This window comes from Eptatretus burgeri, chromosome 17 (genome assembly GCF_056783735.1).
Source record: "Eptatretus burgeri isolate ZD-2024b chromosome 17, Ebu_testis_v1, whole genome shotgun sequence".
NCBI lineage: Eukaryota > Metazoa > Chordata > Myxini > Myxiniformes > Myxinidae > Eptatretus > Eptatretus burgeri.
The window spans coordinates 44,844,771-44,865,912 of NC_140977.1; the positions used below are offsets into that span (position 1 = coordinate 44,844,771).

The window sequence follows — 21,142 nt, forward strand, 5'->3', positions numbered from 1 at the left end:
GCACGACGGAGGATTCCCAGTCGGCGACTGGCTTTTGAGGCGAGATTGGAAATGTGACTTTCCCAGGAAAGGTCATGGCAGATAGTGAGACCCAGAAGCTTGAAAGAAAAGACTTCTTCCAGAGGATTGTTGAGAAAGTGGATGGGGGGGTTTCTAAACGGTCCTTTCGAAGAGACATAGTGAGAGTGTGAGATTTGTCTGGATTGAAAGACATGTTCCACGTGTTGGACCAGTTTGTGATTTTATCCAGATCTGCAGTGAGCGAAGAAGCTGCTGCTTGCCGGTTTGAGGGATGACAGATGGTACGGCAGAGGGTGGAGTCGTCGGCAAAGAGAAATAGAGGATTTTCCACTTTGATCGGGACGTACATCCCGTCAGTTATAAATCAGGTTTCATCATCAACTTGACCCCGAAGGTGTTTTCCAAGCCAAACTTGACATGGCAAAATGGTGGGAAAAAGAAGCAGGACAGATGCATTGCTTAAGGTAACAAATGCCCCCATTGAACTGGAACGGCACTCTGACAAGCGCATACCTCTGTCAGGCTGAACACAACTGAATCTCCCGTGATCAAGCCGAGTCTCTGGGCCTATTACTTTCCCACCCCAGACAGGTCGGTGGTCCCTCTCTGCCTTCTTCCAACTCTTTTCTGGTCTTTCATTCTCTTCCCTCTCCTTTCCCCCCCCACCCCCCAGGTATCTGCAAGGTGAACGCATTCCACCGAACCTCCTTCTAAGTAAGGCTCCAAAAATCCAGAATCTCTGCTCACCTCCACTTATTTGTTCTTCTTTCCCACCCGAGGAACGAACTTCCATATTCTCTTCAATCTCATTCTTCCCTTCAGGTCTTTATGGCAGCTGTTCACCGCTATCTCGGATCCTCCCCTCTCAAAAAACATGATATTTTCTGCACCCGTTAAACCACCCCACCCCTCCCAAATTTTACTTCTGTTTCCCTTTTGTCCACCCCTTGCATTCTCCCCAACCCATTCTTGTTGCCCGCATCCCTTGTTTGTCTGTCTTCATCTATTTTCTCCTTCCTGTTGGCATTTCCCCTTTCTCTTTCTGCTGTTCCTTTTGTTATGTTGTGTCTGGATTTGTTCTGTGTTTCAGCTCTTCCATGAGCCTTAAAAAATCTAATGTATGCAAAAAAAAAACCAACCTTACAATAGCGGTAGAACTGCATTTAAACATTACAGTTCTACTTGTATGTTACAGTGCCACAATTGCTCACTATTAGCATGAACAAAGAACCGGTTAACTGAGAAATTATGTTGTTGGATACCAGCAGACTAGGGAACGGTCCAAGGACAAACTTGGGCGTAACTTGGTTGGGAGTGGGATCCTCCTGCGAACAAAGCGACTCGGTGGTGCATAGTCTGAGGCAGTGTCCTGGACACACGGCCAAAATAACTTGACAGAGATTGCTTTTTGCTGGTGTGATTGCTTCGTCACTCCTGCTCTCACCTTTCAGAGTCCACAATACCTGCAGCAGTCCTTTTCCGGCTAATCCTACCACGCCACCTGGCGAGTGGCCATTGGCCAATCCTTATTTTTCTTCTCTCATGCTGGAAGGATTGTCAAACGAACCCTGCAATGAATTTCTACGGTCGGGCATTGGAGGAGGTTGTCTCTCCTCTCCACAGCTGACTCAGCAACAAAGATGGCCGAAAAAAAAAAAAAAAAACCCAGCCACAGATCCCACGTCTAAAAAGATACATGGGTGCATTTGAAGTCATTCCTTGAAAAATCTGAATTTTTCACAGCCTGCAATCCTTTCTCTGCATCTCAATGGAGTACCGTGATCCCCTCTGCACTGGCACTCCACAAAAATATTTGTCTCTGGAATTCTGTTAAATCTCAAGCTGTCATTGTTTCATCATCACAGTTGAGGCAAAAGCAGAGCTATTGCAATCACATAACAGACAGGTTGCTGGCTCTCTGTTTGTTTGTTAAGCACCTCTCCTCTTCCAGCCTGGCTTCCTCTGCATTGTCAGCCCCCAATCCTCTCCAGCTCCTGGACACATGCATTCTTCTCTTGATCCTCACCTGAAAATAATCCTGAAATCCATGCTTAGACCACCAAATTCACTCTTTGTTCTTTGTTTTTTAATCAAGAACAATCCTTGATGCTGAACTTGGCATTGGCTAAATTATTAAAATGCTGTACTGCTCTAACGTTGGATGTTGTGCAGGTGAAACTGATCAAGTTGAGGGGAGATGTCTCCATGATAACTCCCTTCCAACTTCAAACACAATCCGTGTAAAGGAAGAGCTCAGTGAAGATTCATGCAAAACCAATGGTGAGCTCACAGGCTTGTTAAGTATAGAATGATTGTACCTTGAATTTCCTGTTTCTTGTTACTCCTTGTTCAGATTTGTTTAATCCGGAACATATTGAGATAATTTCCCTTTTGAAAAAGATCAAAGTTTGCTCTCAAAAGGATTTTGTTTACAAAGTCAAACTTCTGCATCATCTTGTTGAAATGACGTTGAAAGTCAAACGTCTTGTTGAAATACAGGAATTGGGAACTCAAAATGAATTTGATGATGACCTAAAATGGTTGAGGTTTATTTATTTTGTTATTTCTGTGAGCCATGCATCTGGAAGGCCGCAGCAGATCTTTCCTGCTTGGACAGGAATGTACGAGATGGCATCCACTTCCAAAATAATTCTGTCTCATTGGCATTAATAACCTGCTCCTGATTTATGCTAATTAAGGTGAAGTATAAATCCCTTCACCTTGATTAGTTCCATGAGTTGCGGTGGCTAGTTTTTCGCTGTCTGGCGATGCTGCTCCCTTGGCTGATTTGACATTTTGGAGGCTGAGCCTTCTTCTGAATTTCTCAAACCAGTCCTTGCCTGCGTGGAACTTATCGGTAGCCATGGTTGAAATGGAGCCTTCAGCCCCAGTTGCCTCGTGGAAACGTTGGTAAATCCGCGATTATTTCTCCCGTATCACCGATCCACTCAAAGGCATTTTTTAACCTCCGCCATCGAAGATGGACGGAGGTTACTGTTTTCACCCCTGTCTGTTTGTTTGTTTGTTTGTTTGTCTGTTTGTTTGTTTGTGAACAGTATTACGGAAAAACTCCTGGACGGATTTTGATGAAACTTGGTGCGGGGATTAGGTATGGTCCAAGGATCATGCCATTAGATTTTGGACTTGGTCCAAAGTGCAATATGGCCGCTATGGCGGCCATTTTGAAAAAATATTTGAATTTTTGTTTTTGCATTTCTTCATGTTTTAAGTGATTTCCAACCAAAAATAAATAAATTTGTTAGAGAAAAACAACCCAGAAAATTTTGCAACTTTTTTTCAAAAAAATTTCGATTTTATTTGAAAAATATTTGAATTTTTTTTTGCATTTCTACATGTTTTAAGTGATTTCCAACACCCCCCACCCTCACCCAAAAGAAAATTTGTTCGAGAAAAAAAAACAAATCTTGCACCTTTTTTTTTCAAAAAAATTTCGATTTTTTTTTTTGGGGCATTTATACATGTGCCTCGATCTAGTTTACTTTATTCAATCGTGGTTCAGTAGTCTGATCCATTTTGACCGACAATTAATAGGATATCAGGTTCACTTAAGTGACCCAGCAGTATTGGCGGCGAGGTTTTGCACTCTACCGAGTGCTCCCCATCGAGTTTTCTGTGTTTTGTCCTCAATCCAAATATTAAGCACTTTTTCCATCCTTTCAATATGACAATCACAGGAGTGGAATGAGACGTTTGCACTTTGCGGAGCGCTGGCGGCAACACTTGCATGGATATTTGACTCGCTTTTACGGATATATCGCACAGTCGATTCATTGATCCCATAATGATGGCCCACAGATGCTGCACTTTCACCTCTTGCCAACCTAACATCTCACATAACATTTTTTTCACCCAATGTCATGCTCTTTTTCTCTGCCTTTTGGCACAACTAATTTTGTCCATCATTGTACGTTTGGATGCCGTTATTAACAGTACACGAGAAACAACAAAAGTATCGTAATGGGAGGTAATCATATATGCGGACACAAACGATGATTCATCTGACCACAATTGACTCAAAAACCACAATTGACTGAAATGAAGTCTGGCGATAACTAAATCGGAAAACAATACGTTGCCCGTGATTGGTCGAGACCCAAGATATTCAAGCTGGCAATAAATGAGGGTTTACAATGTACTATTTTTTTATTTAGTGCTGAATATACTTGATATTTTGCCAAACTTCAAACTGAAGAGCCATAAATAAACACCTGCTAATCGACCAAAAACCACCGGTGGTGGAAGAAGGTTATATTGTTGTGGGGCCGGAACGTCGGCCGCGGTCCATGCACTGGATGGAGCCGCAAGTCGGCTCGACCGATCGCCTGGAATTCAGATCGTCGCCCCGGATAAGTCCGGAGTCGACGGGTCCTTGTTTTGGACCGTGAAGCGTCAATATTTCCACCATGTGGTACAGGGTTATTTGCCAAATCTTCAAAATACCTCGAGACCACGTGGCGAACTACTGAGTCTTCACACCCTCGACGGCACCCGTACGGAACGAGCTGCTTAGCGAGCTCGTTCCGTGTGCGTCCCGAGCGGTTTAATCGCCACATTCCGTCGGTCCGATTATCCCGTTACAACGGCCACCGTGGCGGCCTGCTAATTCCCCAGCACACGACATGCTCAGTCAATGCAAGAATGGACACGAACGAGCTGAAACATTGAACAAATGGGGGTTTATTTTTACAGTAGGTGGGGAATGAGGGAAGCACGTAAGGGCAGAGCTAAACAGACTATTGCGAATTGCAAGTATATACAGCACAAGCACTTAAACAATTTACTACTTAAAGACGGGGCCCCAGACACACACGAGCACACATGGGAACCCCCGTGTTCCGAATTCACCTATCACCCGCCTACATTTTAACTGTCCACACGATGGTCTTTCCCGAACCACGGGACGTTCCCGCGCCAAAATCCCTCCATGAAGGCCATTCCCGAAATGCCGAACGGGCCCCATTCGCGACGTCCCGTGAAACCGGTGCGGTTCCTGAAATAACCCTATGCGGCCTCTTCGGCTCGCCATTCGCGTCCCTCGTCTGGACACATCCGCGTTTCACGCATGCACTCACGCATGCACTCACGCATGCTATTTCACTCGTACCATACTTACCTGTACCACTCACACCCTTTACCACACACACCAGGACAATCGGGCTGGGGATTCGCGCTAACACAAAGGGTCTCGGAGTCTCTATACCCCCCAAGCTGCGCGTGCACCCGTTCACAGCACTCATTCTCCCAACCTCGTTTGGTGCGACCGAACTCAACCGGTTGTGATCTGCTTCAAGGGGGCATAGCGTCTCCCCTCGTTCTTGAAGGAGGCCATCTTGCCTCTCGCATCGGGTCACAAGACATTCCCTTAGTTCAACCCCATTGTCCCCTATTACTTCCAGGTGTGTGTGCTCCCTTGTATCGTGCAGTTCCTCCTCTACCTTTTCTATCTCCCGCGTCTCTGTTGTTCTTTTCGTCGTCTCTTTTATTAATTGTGTCTCTGTCACCCCTTTTGTCTCCTCGTGTTTGTTACTTTCTTCCTTTATTTCTTTGATTATCCGCGTCTCCGTCACCATTAATTTTTCCGTCACCTCCACGTGTCTCGTCCTACACGTCTCCCGAATTATCGTGATGGCGTCCGTCATCACCCCGACCTCACCCGTCCCCATTGCGGGTCGACAAACCTCCACACTCCCCCTCGTTGGTTCGGCATCTCTGCCACGTGGTGCCGCCATCTTTGCTCCGTTGTCCGCATTTCGTTACGCGCAACCGCCATTATACCTTTTTGCCCTGCCTAGAGGTTCAACCCCATGCACTGCATTTCACCCTATTGGGTGTGCATATCGTCCCTCAGCGCATCCATTTTGTTTTTCATTTCTTCTTTTATTGCTCACGTATTTTCTTTCATTTCGCTTCGCATTTGTTGCGCATTCGCTTTTATTTCGTTTTGCATATCCTGCGTGTTTGCGTCCATTTTCCCCATCAACGCCTCAAACATCTCCATCATCTGTTCCGTGGGCGAAATCGCATGTGGGGGGGGGGGGGTGCTCGTCCGCCACCCCAGCCACTGCGCCCATTTCGGACTCTGCATTTATTTGCGGGGAAAGTTCCTGCATGGGGGTGGTGTCCTGGACCATGGGTTCTATTAACACTACATCTACCTCACTACCCACCTCAGCTCATCTTGGCTGGCCATGTCGCGTGTTGGGAATACAATTTTAAAATGCTCGCAATTTGGGGACATGGGGGGGGGGGTTCACTCCCTACACCCCTGTTCCGAATCCGTAAATTTCGTGGAGACGGATGGGTTCAAATTCCACTCCTGAACACCAATTGTTGCGGGATTCGAACCTGCAAATTTACGGAGGTGAATGGATTCACACCCCACTCCTGGCTACCAATTGTTGCGGGGCCGGGACGTCGGCCGCGGTCTGTCCGCTGGATGGAGCCGCAAGTCGGCTCGATCGATCGCCCGGAATTCAGATCATCGCCCCGGATAAGTCCGGAGTCCTTGTTTTGTTTTTTTTTGTTTTTTTTTGACCTTGTTTGTCCTTGTTTTTGACCGTGAAGAGTCAATATTTCTACCACGTGGTACAGGATTATTTGCCAAATCTTCAAAATACCTCGAGACCGTGTGGCGATCTACCGAGTCTTCACACCCTCGACGGAACTCGTACGGAAACGAGCTGCTTGGCGCGCTCGTTCTTTGTGCGATTTTGAGCGGTTTAATCGCCGAGAACCGTCAGTCCCTATTATCCTGTTACAACGGCAATGGCCAGCTAATCCCTCACATGCGACACGCTCAGTCAATGCAAGAATGGACACGAACGAGCTGAAAACATTGAACAAATGGGTTTTATTTATACTATAATGGGGAACGAGGGAACACAGAATATTAGATTTAAACCAAATAAAGCAAGGCAATGCAAATATATACAGCACAAGCACTTAACAGTTTTGTTACTTAAAGACGGGGCCCACACACAGACACACACACACAGACAGAAGTGGACCCCAATGGTCTTTATTTGGATCTCCAGCCCGGAGGGCAGTCGGGCTGCAGATCAGTGGTAGCTGGCTACCTGGCCGCGAACGTGCGGCTGGGCATCCCCTTCTTCCCGGAGCTCCGGTCACCGTAGGACGGACCAGCGCAGCTGAACCCAACTAAGGTGAATCGAGGTCGTCGCCCAAACTCACGATCATTCGGAGGAGGAAGAGGAGGAGGTGGATGAGGATGAGGACCAGGGCTGACGGCGACGAGGGCGGTGAATAAATCTCTCTTCGTTTTTGGTTCAGCCATCTGCGCTTTTACTTTGTTCCCCCGCAGAAGGGGGGGGTGGGGGTGTTTCCGACCTCCCCGCTTCTCCACACCAGACGGCCTTCTGCGCAGACTCCCTCGTCACCCAGTCACTGGCCAGTTTTGGCGCGCAAAAAGCTCGCCGTCCCTCTCACTGGCCAAAACAGGCGGCAAACCCCTTGATTCGCCAGGTGGCGTGGTGACATCACTTGGACCGCCCTTCACAGAGTCGCGGAAGTCCGATTGGCCGAGCAACGGTCACCCCACTCCTTGCACACCAATTGGTCGAGGGCCGCCACGTGTCTCCTCCCCGAACTCCGCCTTCTTCCAAAGGACCGCCCCTCCAACAGGAAGCTGAGCAACATGTTTCTCCAGGGGCTCCGCTCACCCCTGACGTCGGTCAGAGCGAGGTGAAGGAAGCGAAGTGAAGGCGAGGGCGATGCGGTGTCGTCGGCGTTGATGTCGGTGATGTAAAAATAAACAAAAAGAAAACCTGACTATTAAAATAACTCCACAACGCAGGAACATTTAATTACCCATTACACTAGGGTCGGGACCCTAACTGGCAACATGTACTTACCAATATAACTGATCTAAAGGACATGTATGTTGTGTGCTCATGGCTTCCAGATCCGCAACAATATATCCAGAGTAAGGCTCTGTTCTCTTGTCTGACATTGAGGGCCTCCATCCATTGTTGAGTGAGTAGAAGCAGCATGTGCAAGATCGAGTGATCTGGTGCGAATCAAAATTGGCGATTTCCAAGCAGATGGAGTCCGATGGAGAAAATGAAAGATTTTTTAAAAGGCCACGGGGTGGGGGGATGAGAAAGAGCAGCAAAGCAGGATTTTAGGACGTGAGACCTTTTTACAGAGATCCTCCCTTTCCCATCACATTTTGTCACCCATTCAGAGTAAATTGGTCCACCAGGTGATACAAAGGATGCAAAGTGCAGTAAACGGTGGATAAGATGGGAACGTAGTTGGATGGGTTGGGGACAAAAAGTACATTATTTGACAATTTCATTATTTCACCGATTTATCATCATTTTACGGTTTTCTCGAACAAAGTGCACATCAATCCACATACTGCATTGTAAATACAATTTGGAAACTGCGTTCAAATGACAACATAAACACTCAAACTCTGCAAATTGAAAAGAACAGGATGGAATGCTATTCGTCATATTGAATTACTCGGAAACCAAAGTATGATGTATTCACTTGTTCAGCTTTGAAAAATATCTTCTGTTCCAGAAATTAACATTTTGTTTTGTTTTTCTTATTGTGGATTATCCTTACAGAGAGCACAGTGAACGGTGAAAGGTGTTCTAAGTGGTCTTTCTGCAATAATGTCACTCTGAAACAATCCCAAATGGAGAAGCCCAACCAGGGATCGCCACAGCATAAGACCGATTGTTGTGACTCTACTTTTATCTGCAAAAGTGAATTTGATCAACATGTGGGAAACAATTTGAATGAAGGGCTTTTTAAATGGACTGTTTCTGAAAAAGCCTTCAAAGGTTTAACTGATCTGAAAGCGCACAAGCCAAATCACAAGCGTGAAAAGCGACACAAATGTTCTGTTTGTGCAAAGAGTTTTCAATATTTCTCATACATGAAGAAGCACGAAGGACTTCATTCAGGAAAACGGCCACACACGTGTTCTGTTTGTGGAAAATCCTTCAAAACTTCCTTCTATCTGAAGAGCCATAAGAATATTCACACAGATAAAAAGCCGTATAAATGCTCCGCTTGCGAAATATCCTTCAGAAGATCCTCATCTCTGAAAAGGCATGAAAATCTTCACACGGGCAAATACACGTGTTCTGTGTGTAAGAAAGCTTTTTCAACATTAACTTACATGATTAGGCATGAGAAAATGCATATAGGCAAATACACATGTTCTGTTTGTAAGAAAGATTTTTCAACCGTATCTTGTATGAAGATGCATGAGAGGATGCACACGGACAAACCAACATGTTCTGTTTGTAAGAAGGCTTTTTCAACATTATCTTATATGAAGAAACACGAGAAAATGCACATGGGTAAAAACACATGTTCTGTTTGTAAGAAGGTTTTTTCAACATTATCTTATATGAAGATACATGAGAGAATGCACATGGGTAAAAACACGTGTTCTGTTTGTAAGAAGGCTTTTTCAACATTATCTTACATGAAGATGCATGAGAAAATGCACACGGGTAAAAACACGTGTTCTGTTTGCAAGAAGGCTTTTTCGACATTATCTTATTTGAACATACATGAGAGAATTCACAGGCGTGAAAATACATACAAATGCTCTTTTTGTAAGAAGGTCTTTGCGTTATTACCTTGTTTGAAGAAACATGAGAGAAGTCACATGACATACAAATGCTCTGTCTGTGAAAGTGCTTTTGCAACATTTTCATATTTGAAAAGGCATAAGATGATTCACACTGGCAAAAAACCCTACACGTGTTCTCTTCGTAAAAAAAAAAAAGGCTTCGTGACACCCTTGGGCCGTAAAGTGCATGAGAGAATACACATGGGCAAAAAGCCAGACTAGTGCTCTGTTTGTAAAAAGGCTTTTCGGCCCCTTTTTGGAGAAAGGCCCCTGAGGGGGGAGGGAATCCATAGGTAGACTGTGATCAGTGTGGTGGGGGGAAAGGGGGGGAATAATGGGGGGAAAGGGAAAAAACTTTCTGACAAGCCCCAAAAGCCCAAAAAAGGAGACTGATTTCCTCCCCCTCCCATACAAGCAAATGTAAAATTGAGACATGGATTAAAGCACTTGTTCCCTTTCATATTTTCATTCCACCCAAAGAGCGAACCAGCGAATATTTGTCCATGTTCTACTTCAGGGAATAACTTAATTTCCTCATAACATTCATTTCCATCGAGTATATTCACAAAGAATAACTTGGAACTTGCTTCTTGGTTTAAGTGTCTTTGTTGAGCAGAAATGAAATGATAAACTTCTCTTAATGCTCTTATTTGACCACCTCTTGAGCCACATATCATTTTGAGATTGTAGTAAATTGTTTTTCCATTGTTCCATTGATAAGCATCAAAGTTTTCAGTCCATTCAAGAATATTAATTTTTTTTCTTTACATCCTCCAAGTTATTTATAATTAAATTTATTCGCTTATTTGTTTTATCTACTTTTACCCCGGTTATTTCTTCAATAAGACTTATTTGATATTTCTCACATTTTTTATGTTTTACCATGTAAGTACCAAGGCTGATTACATCTCCACTCTTTGGTTTGGTTATTGCTTGGTTCTATCATTTATAAATCAGTAAAAAGACGGCAGTAGCCTGTTAAAATTCCCAATCCAATATCTTAACACTTATACTTACAACCATAAGGGAGACAATTGATTCCATTCTCTAAAATATATATTTTATCATCAAAAGCTCCTAATGCTTTCTTATTTATGTCTTCTGTATATAATTGATGTTTATAACTTCTTATTGTGTTCATTTTTCTGTACACTTCCTTCTTTAAGGTTAAGCAGTTGTAATAATGTTTAAAGTTTATTGTTTCTTTGATTATATTTTTCTTTATTCTCTTTAGCTTCTTATCACACCTTTCAATGTTATTATTATCAATATACGTAAAAGCATAAGACTTTGATCTCAATCCTATAAATTCACTCATGACCTTCCCACCCAATTCATCTTTAAACTTTCCAATAACCTTTTTATTCTTTGATGAAAACAACACATCACCTGACTTATAATTACTTGTATCATATATATCAATATTATCAATCATATCCTCATACACATCACTTGTCTTAATTCCTAATATATAAGACGATCTGTATCCATATATAACAATGACGCATTATCCTTATACTTTGATTTTAAATTATTATAATAATAGTCATACATTACCGACTTTGACAAGTCAAGAATTGATGTTCCTATATAAATCGGTTTATCCATTTCAATACTCTCTTTTTTCAAATGAATAGCACAAAAGTTCTTATCTCTGAAAACACCTCCGCTCATTCAAAACTTGGTCTATTAATTAACTTTGCAGCCTGTTTCCAAGATGTAGCAAGTCTTATATTTTGTCGATTCCTAACATTTTCCATCGTCTTTCCAAATACAGCATTATTCATTACTTTATAAAAGTCCTTCTCAAAATCTGTTTTTGCTTCTGTTCTCATTTTTGTATTAAAATAAATATACTTCTTCAACCAATGACTGTTTAAATTTCAAAATCCGATGAATTTTCCTCACTCTCAACCTAGCACATAAATATTGTCTCAAGTTCCTTTGATGCAAAACATAACTTTCTTTATCATTTAATGTATCATTACAAAATCTGATGAAAAACTCTTTTAGAAATCATCAACAAATCTTATTGGTTTCCTATTATGAGAAAAATAATTGTGGATTCAAGAGTATCGCAGAATCCAGATGAATATATGTATGATATTCTATGGGGTGATAGTGGTTCAAGGGTCGTAGGGGATGAGGAAGGAGTTGAGGAGAAGGAGAAGAGAGAGAATGAGGCAAGGGAGAAGAGAGAGAAGGAAGAGAGGGAGAAGAGAGAGAAGGAGGAAAGAGAGAGGGAGGAAAGAGAGATAATGAATAAATATGGAAACAGTGGGATTTTAAAAAGATCAAAGGTATCACCGAAAATAAATCAATCTCAATGCACTGAGGAGGAAAACAAAGAATTAACAAGTCTATTAGAAATATATGCATCAAGATTATTAACATCGACTTCAGGGAGAAGATATAAACGAGAAAGTGGAGATAAAGAAGAGTAAGAAGGAAAAGATTATATTTTTGATGATGTTGGTGTGATTGACATTTATGAAAGTTTTCCATATTTTTTTATTAAATAAATGGAGGAGAGAGGGAAGACATTTCTGAGGATTGTTTATGTTTTAAAAAATTAGGATTCAAATGTGCATGTTGGAAACTAAAACGGTTTTCGCACTCTTTCGGAATTTTTCTCATAAATAAATGAGTTATTGTCTCAAATGTAAAAAGAAAATTAATACTAAAAAAATCTCATTTTAAAAGTAAAAATGACAGGGTTATACAAAAAGGCATATGTTCGGTGTGTGGCTCTGAAAAGAGTAAATTCATCTCCAAACACAAATGTGGGGGGAGATATATAAAAGTTTTTATCAGGAAGTAAATTTACAACAACTGGAATACCAGGGGAATTACATCTACCAGGGTATTTTTTCTGTGGTCTGGGAACAAACTTGAATAAAACATTAGATGAGGCTGACAATCCTAAACCGTGGAGAAAACCTATCAATAGGGTTGATGAAGTGTGCATGAGGCATGATATTGATTATGGAAATAGCACAACGTTGGAAGAAAAACATGGAGCCGATAGAGAAATGTTGTATAATTTGTCTCTGATACAAAATCCAACCTTGAGAAAAAAAGTTGATAGGTTCATCGTGAAGAAGATGATCAGTGCTAAATTGAAACTTGGGCTTGGAAATTCAAAAAACTTATCGGCTCTTATGATGTCATTAAGATTGAAGAGCATTGAGCTGATGAATTACATAAACCAATTATCACAAAGTTTCATAGAAGGAAGGTTTATTCCAAGGAAGTTGATTATATCTGGTCCGCTGATTTAATTGAACTCAATAATGATAAGGGGTACAAGTATGCTTTAACCGTTATTGATTTGAGGACTAGATATGCGTGGGTCATCCCTTTGAAAAATAAAACCGGGAATACACTCATGTTAGCTTTCCAACAGATATTTAATAAAAGTAAGCGAAAACCTAAAGAAAATTGGACTGATGAGGGTACAGAGTTCTAGAACAAAACATTTATGAATTTTCTTTAAAATAACAGCATTATATTATACAGCACCTTTAATGAAGGAAAAGCAGTTGTTATTGAGTGATTCAATCGCACTTTAAAATTCACTATATAATTCACTTAAAAACTATATAAAAAATTCACTCAACTCAGTTCTCAACAATGGTTGTCTTTAATTCAGGACATTGTAGATTAGTATAATCATACTATTCATACCTCAATGAAAACGAAACCATCAGAAACATTTACAAAATTAGAATATGAAAAAGAGATTAATGTCAGAAAGCCTAAGTTCAAAGTTGGTGATATAGTATGAATATACAGGTGGAAATCTCATTTTTGAAAAAGGTTATACTTAGCGATGGACAAATGAACTTTTTAAAATTGTTGATGTAAAAGATACAATTTCTTGGACTTATAAGGTATATGATTTAGAAGGGGAAGATATTTTAGGTTCATTTTATTCACAGGAATTACAAAAGACAAAGATATATTGAAAAAAAACCCCTTGGACATACAAATTATGTGATTTAGAAGGGGAAGAGATTATAGGTTCATTTTATTCACAGGAATTACAAAAGGCAAAGATAAATCGAATTTTTTTAAACTCCGCCCCTTTTTGACTACGTCCACACAAGCCTCACCCCACACAAGCCCCACCCACACACACAAGCTCCACCCACACAATCCCCACCCATGCAAACCCCACCCACACAAGCCACATCCACATCTATCATATTCACATAATTAGTGATCAGTTAATTAGTTCCCCACATTCAACATGCTTATTTAATTTAAAAAATTGCTCCACCCACACAAACCCAAAACACACAAGCCTCACCCATCCACACAAGCTCCACCCACCCACACAAGCCCCACCCACCCCACACAAGCCCCACCTCCCTGTGCGCCCCCACCTTTGGCCCACCACCCCCCTCATCCCACCCCCCACCCTTCCCCACACACACACATGGGGAGGGAGCGGGGTGGGATGAGAGGGGTGGTGGGTCATTGAGGGAGTGCACCTACCCCCCCTGCCCCCCCTTTTCCCCTTTACATCTCCTTTATTCTTTTCTTGTAATTCAAAATCAAATAATTATAAGGAAAGCATTTATAATTAAACAAAAGTAATAACATTGAACAAAATCTTCTTTCGCAGCAGTCTGATGGTTTGTTTTGGTTTTGAAACTCAATCAACATATTCTGTTCAAAACAAAGAGTGAAGAACAATTAGGGCATATAAAGATGATTATATTGTTTCGGATTCAGCGGTGGCGGGATTCGCACCCGACTCTTGACCCCAGTGTTAAGGATTTGGATGTCACTTAACAGCACCGCCGTCTCCGGGGTTATAACCCCGGCTGGTTCGGCACAATTCTCGGGTTACGCGCCTCAGATCACGATACCAAAATACACCTGTGCCTTGCCAGCTGGGGGAATATCCCCCCGACTACAGACTGGATTTGCCAGAGACCAGTCCGTAGCCCGTTTGGTTTTATATACCAATCGAGCGAATTGTTTCTCAGCACGGCACGAATAATTCAAGGCGACAAATCTCGTATAACTCAGCCAGATTTATTGGGGACACATCGGGGAACACAACACAAGCAAAGCATTCACGACGATGTTATAATTAATCTATAACCCATTGTTAACTAGGGAGCTACGGATTATGGGTTTCGAAGGGGATCCAAGCGAGATAAACCTTTGACAACATGCAGACAAAACACGAACAGCATGCAGACAAGACACAGAGTACTTGGTGATGCCTCATGGACGAGAGGAAAATGTCAAAGGTACGAATGCAGCTCGTGACAAGCCGATGTCAACGGATTCGAGCACCCAAGGTCAAACACGCTGCGTGGAAAAATGGCGCTCGTCCTCCTTTTGTCGCACCGCCTACACACGCAGCCTCAGCGCGTTCAGCCCCCGTAAGGTCGACGGCACAATACGAAAGATCTATGGTATGCTCCAGCTGGCTTTCCACAAGGTCCAGCATACAAGTCCAGGCCTGTCCTGTTCACCAGGTTAGGCCAAATCAGGGTGTTGGGCTCCGCAGGTGGATCGATAGGACCACAAGACGTGTCGAGACGTGCCGGGCCGTGCCGTGAGTAAGGACAGAGGCTCCGTGGTTAGACGCAGGTTGAACCTGTCTGACCTCCTCATAAAGTCGATCGCCGACTCACACAACAGCCAGTTCCTCTCGAAGCAAATTTCTCACTAATCCTCAGGTTCAGTTCCTCCTACTGCCGATCATCCGGCTTGACACTCATCGTTTCTCTGTTGCCTTCCCGGCGCTCGCTCGCCTCCCAGCCGACGGCAGACAGACCTCATGCAGTCCCTTCCCTGCCTTTCTTTCAGCTCACTCTTTACGAAAAACCGATCGCGCCACCTCTGCGCTCAGTTTCACCACCGCCTTCCCGGCGCTCGCTTGCCTCTCAGCCGACGGCAGACAGACCTGATGCAGTCCCTTCCCTGCCTTTCTTTCGGCTCGCTCCTCACGACAGCCGATCGCAAACAGACACAGCCGTCCCCTGTATGGCCGATCACGCCACCTCGGCGCTCAGTTTCACCACCGCCTTTCCGGCGCTCGCTCCTCGAGGCCACACCCTCTCAGAGCCTGGGCGGGGACTCTTTCGGAGAGAGGAACGAAGAAGAAGAACCTCTCGGTACACCACCATTGCACGAACAATCAACAGCTTCGTACACCTCCCGACACACATGTAACGTCCAATTACCGAACAACCTGGCTAAACATGCATTTAATGGGGGATCTGGACTAATCCTATATTTAATAACACTAAGGGCAATTTCCACAACAATATTATGATATTAATAAAATAATAAATATAACATTTACCTCCAGAAGATAGTGTCATGTCAGATTCCTCCAGAAGATTAAGTTGTGTATTTGGTTCATCCAGACAGGTGTTTAAACTGAAAAATAAAAAAATAATGAATCAAAGACAGGCACGCGCGTGCGCACACACACACACACACACACACACACACACACACACACACACACACACACACACACACACACACACACACACACACACACAGAGACAGAGCGATAATTTCTCACCTTAGACTCGAGTCATTCAAGATCAAAGGACGTGAGAGAATTTCTTGCCATCCAAGAAAAATATCATTCATTTCTTTTCGAAATGAATAAATGTCTTCAAGGAAGTCATTCATTTTTATCCACTCATCCAGTGTGACCACTCCTTGGCTTTTTTCACAAGATCTTGGCTATTTGTTGTTCACCTTGGCGTCTTCGTTTTCTATAGGTTTTCTTTTATCATCGCATTTCCAAAACCATGTGAATTCTTGGCTTTTCTCATTGGCTCACCTTGGCATTTATGAAAATGAGGAGTGGTCACACTGTGCTCGTCATATAATTCAAATAACTCATTTTCAACATCAGCTATCAACGATGTTCTTATTGGGGACAACCTGTTAGAAAAAAAATAAAAAAATAATGTCGTATCATGATTTAATTAATAATCAATTGCTTCACCATCATTCGAAGAGGAAGCCAGACTTTACAATACACACACACAAACACACAAACTTACCAATATTGTGATGGGTTATGTTCTTTGTCAGATGAAAGATAGTTCATGTCTCCGTCATTTACCAATGGTTCAAGATGAGAAAAATGAAAAACCGTCAAACAGAAGAGATTTTCATCCGAGAGAAATGCCTGGCTTATAAACCATGTTGAACGAAGTTAGTTGGATCTTTGCCAGGAGTTGCCTCATTGTTCCCTTTCCTGTTTTTCAACATCTCAGTAATTCTGGAAATTTTCTCAAGCTTCCTGTTTTCAGCTGCACTCAGACAGCTGACAGAATGTACGTAATGTATTCATGTTTGAGTTTAATTTTAACAATTTTATTGACTCTATATAAGTTTAATGTACATGAGTGGAACCAAAATATGCTCAAACAAGAGCATTGAGAGAAGTTTATCATTTCATTTCTGTTCAACAAAGAACCAAGTTCCAAGTTATTCTTTGTGAATATACTCGATGGAAATGAATGTTATAAGAAAATCAAGTTATTCCCTGAAGTAGAACATGGGCAAATATTCGTTGGTTCGCTCTTTGAGTGGAATGAAAATATGAAAGGGAAGAAGTGCTTTAATCAGCAAGTATCAATTTTACATTTGCTTGTATGGGAGGGGGGAGAAAACCAGTCTCCTATTTTGGGCTTTTGGGGCTTGTCAGAAAGTTTTTCCCTTTTCCCCCATTCATTTGAATGGAAGTCCCAGAAACCCCATTTATCCTCTACTTGTGTGATACCATGCCGTCACAATCTCTCTGGCCGGTGTGTGCCAGTCACGGCAGCGTAATGTACTGTGGGGCTGAAAAGAAAAGATTGTACATTTATTTTTATTGGGGTGGCCCAGAAGAAGACTGTCCAGGAGGAAGGGGAGAGATGAACAGGCTGTTCATGGAGGAGCTTGTGATGCAGAACACTGTTGTGATTTTCTTTGAAGAAGTTTGGGATTGACCCAAGCTTGTGTCACCCTGTTTTTGAGGAGGAAAAAGAAGTGACCTCACTGCAGAGGAAAAAGAAAGACCTGCATGTGCATGGAGTGCAAATAACTGCTTTAAAGAGGAAGAAGAAGGGCTGATCAGGAAGCCTCGTCTGGAAAGGACAAAGGGGGTCATGAGGGCTGGTTGAGGGGCTGATCATCGCTGGCACTCCTCCATGGCTGGTTCAATTCGTCTTTGGACTGACTTTGTCACAAGCTCTCACGCATCTGGTTTCCAAAGCGTCGTCTCGCACCTGGTTTCCAAATCGGGCTGCACCGAGTCTTGTATCCACCCTGCACATCATAAACAATGGGAAGTCCCGACTGTTTTCTTAACTTGTTGTACAAGTGTCATCTGTGGCACCTAGATGGGTGAGGTTTCGCACTTTATTTCTCATCATTGTATACAAGTTTGTGTGTCCCCATTTCCCTCTTTATGTCTTTTGGTTTGCTTGGTTCATACAGTTTATGATAGCATCTCATCTACCCTCTTCCCTGTACTTTTATTTACAAATAAACCCTTTAAAGGGCAAGAAAACGTGTTTGAGCCATCTGCTTTCCGTGTGTGCCGTCAATTTTGGCTCATTTAAATGGTCCTTGGGGAACAGTAACGCAAGGGAAAATAACTGAACGCAATGCAGTAGAGAGATGGTTGGGCATTTCCTGGGATGACAGGTCCCGACGCTGAGGCAGACAGACATGATAATCTCAACCTTTTATATTTAATGCTGTAATGTTGGTTGTTTTCCAAGCAGATGGAAGATGACCTTGGACAAATGATCGGGTGAAAGGGGCAGTAAGAGGATGTGCAAGAGCAGCAGAGCAGGGTTTTTTTTAGGACACGTGAGCTGATGCCGTCTGGTCCAGTTGGAGAGTCAGAGTCAAGGATTGCCAGAAACTTCTCCAGCTTCTCAAGTGCAAATGGATACAGCATCCAGGAGCAGTTGGGTATGACTGGGAAGGGTGAGATAGAGAGAGAGCATAGACAAACTTTACAAGGCACCACCAGATTTTAGAAGAGGGAGACAAGTTAGACTCATTCTTGAGATTGGACAGATGTTTTTTTTTCTGGCTATCCTGAGGGTAGACACACACTTGTTGCGGGCATTGTGGAATGATCTGAAGTTGCTTTTGGTTGGATTTGCCATCCATGAGGAGAATGCAAGTTGTTTTAATGCAACAGCCTCACCACAGGAGTCAGAGTACCAAGGGCGGGAGGATGGGTAAGATAACTGAAGACGATATGGGATTAATGTATGCATAAGAGAGAGCAGGTTTCGATGGAAGAATTACAAGGCTGAATTACTATCAGGGGCAGCATATATCAGAGACCAGTCCCTAAGAGAGATGGCTGTTTACAGTCCCCGCCAGTTTGCCTGAGTGAACTGCCAGACTCACCGGTGCTGAGGCTGTTCTCTGAGAATGGCCAGAGAGATGTTGACCTTTGCAGGCACATGATCAGATGAGTCAATTGGGGCAGAGGTTGAGCAAGACACCTTGGTGTGGAAAGTGGTCATCACCAAATCCATAAGGGAAGATTTGACATTGGAAGAAATTTGGGTGGGAAGGTTCACAGATTGCATCAGTCCCATGGAGTCACAGAACTCCTTTACTAAAGTGCCATGGCTGGTGAGAGAGTGGTACCAACACCCAGCCAAGTTTCATGATGACAACTGAAATCACCACAAATGTTTGAGAGAGAATTGGGCTGAGTGGTTCAAAGTTGGTCCATGTCATCTAGAGAGAGATGTAGATGGAGTTGTTATTGTTGTGAGGATAGTAACATAGACAAACGAGGTGGAAGCGAAGAGGAAGTCGTAGCCAGAGGTATGTACTCCTGGGAATTGGAAGGTGCAAGATCAGTACATGGAGATCGAGGAATGAAGTCCACCGCCAGTACAGGGTTCAGGTCGGTCAAACCAGAGGAGACAATAGCCAGAGAGAGACACTAAGGAGTCAGGGATGTCGTGTGGAAGGAAGGATTCTGTTGAACACATGATGTCTATCGGCAGTGGCCTGGATTGAGAGATCAATCAGGTTGGAGCTTAGGCCACAGATGTTTTAGGTCCACACAGTTAGAGATGGGTGAGGAGCTGTTGATAGGACGTAGGGATGTGGAAAGGAGCAAGGAGAAAGTGCAGGGTTGGGGGAAGCTAGGAGGGTGTGGAGAGAGTGCAAAGCCAGGAGGGAAGGGGCAGTGGTGGTGGGAAGTGTGGGGGGGGGAGCTGAGAAAAGGGCAGTGGTAGCATATGGGGGAATGGTACTGACATGGAGGGGTTTGACATGGACATGAAGGGAAATTATTGTCGTGTGCATTATAATTATTAGGAATAGCCAGACGGTCTAAACACCGAGGTGAACAGCCAAAATTATTGGTGGTTTGGGCACATGCGGGATGGAAGGCAGCAAAGGCACTTACATGAACGGAAGCATGTAGGTGTATTCTCGAACCCACAACGAATAAATGAACACGAAGAAATTCAACAACAAGCCGGTAGGCGACATGGGTGGTCACTAGACTAAGGCGAATTTGAAATATGTAGATAAGGCATTTTTGCTGTTCGTTGTTCCATATAGGAACATGACGAGCAACTGTCCATTCATCATTTGTGTTCGATTCCCTAACCCTACGTTAGGGAATCCCAACGCGAACGTTGGGGTGAAAGCATATAGTAATATAATTTCATTCTTGTCATACAGTATTTGACGGATCGGGCTGAAAATTTTTGACAAAGAGGTTGATTATAGTGCGCATAAAAGCACGGATAAAAAATATATTTTTCGGATTTTTTCAAAAATTTCAAAGTCCCATTGCTAGGCAACGGTGGCGTCCATAGCAGCGGTGCTCAAAAGCATAGAACTAGATCCTGTTATGAGCCTACCAGTCAAGTTTCATCAAAATCGGTTGATTCCTCTGGCCTCCAGAGCTGTCCATTACAAACAAACATACAGACAGACGGAAAACCTGAGACTAAGGGTAGTCTAACGACCACCCAATAATGATTTCATGAAAATAAATCAGAGGCGAAAATGAAAGGTGAGGTAAAACTAAAGCTTAATTTGAGACATCTCCACTCAGTCACAAACACAGTCAAAGGGAACGATAAAATAAAAGAAAATCCCCCCTTTATGCCGGCACTCAGCTTTGCATCTGGAGATGATCTTTAGGAGCCTGGTGGTTGTCAAACCTCGAAGTCACCGCACGGGAAGCGCACAAGACGGCGCGGAGTCGCTCTCTGTGGTGCCACGTGTGTGAGGAAACTCGTGCAGGCGGTCCTCTTTCACTCTCTGCTCCGTCCAAAATGCCCAGAGCCCACAAACCACCACCACACCTCCTCACAATCAAAATTGCTAACACCACTCTCTCTCAGTACCAGGTACACACACACACACACACACACACACACACACACACACACACACACACACACACACACACACACACACACACACACACACACACACACCACA

General features: G+C 43.2%; 1 protein-coding gene across 7 annotated transcripts in view; it reads left to right on the forward strand.

The window, feature by feature from the left end:
- Window positions 1-21,142, forward strand: part of LOC147009942 (uncharacterized) — a 57,200-nt gene that overhangs the window by 7,213 nt on the left and 28,845 nt on the right. For 3 of the 7 annotated variants that reach the window (XM_085863294.1, XM_085863293.1, XM_085863295.1), the window contains 3 exons: window positions 695-735; window positions 2,194-2,301; window positions 8,637-16,190. In XM_085863294.1, the coding sequence (XP_085719420.1) occupies window positions 8,708-9,880 (1,173 nt within the window). In that variant the 5' untranslated portion in view covers window positions 695-735; window positions 2,194-2,301; window positions 8,637-8,707 and the 3' untranslated portion in view covers window positions 9,881-16,190. Of the gene's footprint in view, window positions 1-694; window positions 736-2,193; window positions 2,302-8,636; window positions 16,191-21,142 lie in introns of those variants that run through there. The other 4 variants (XM_085863289.1, XM_085863290.1, XM_085863296.1 and 1 more) reach the window with 2 other exon arrangements.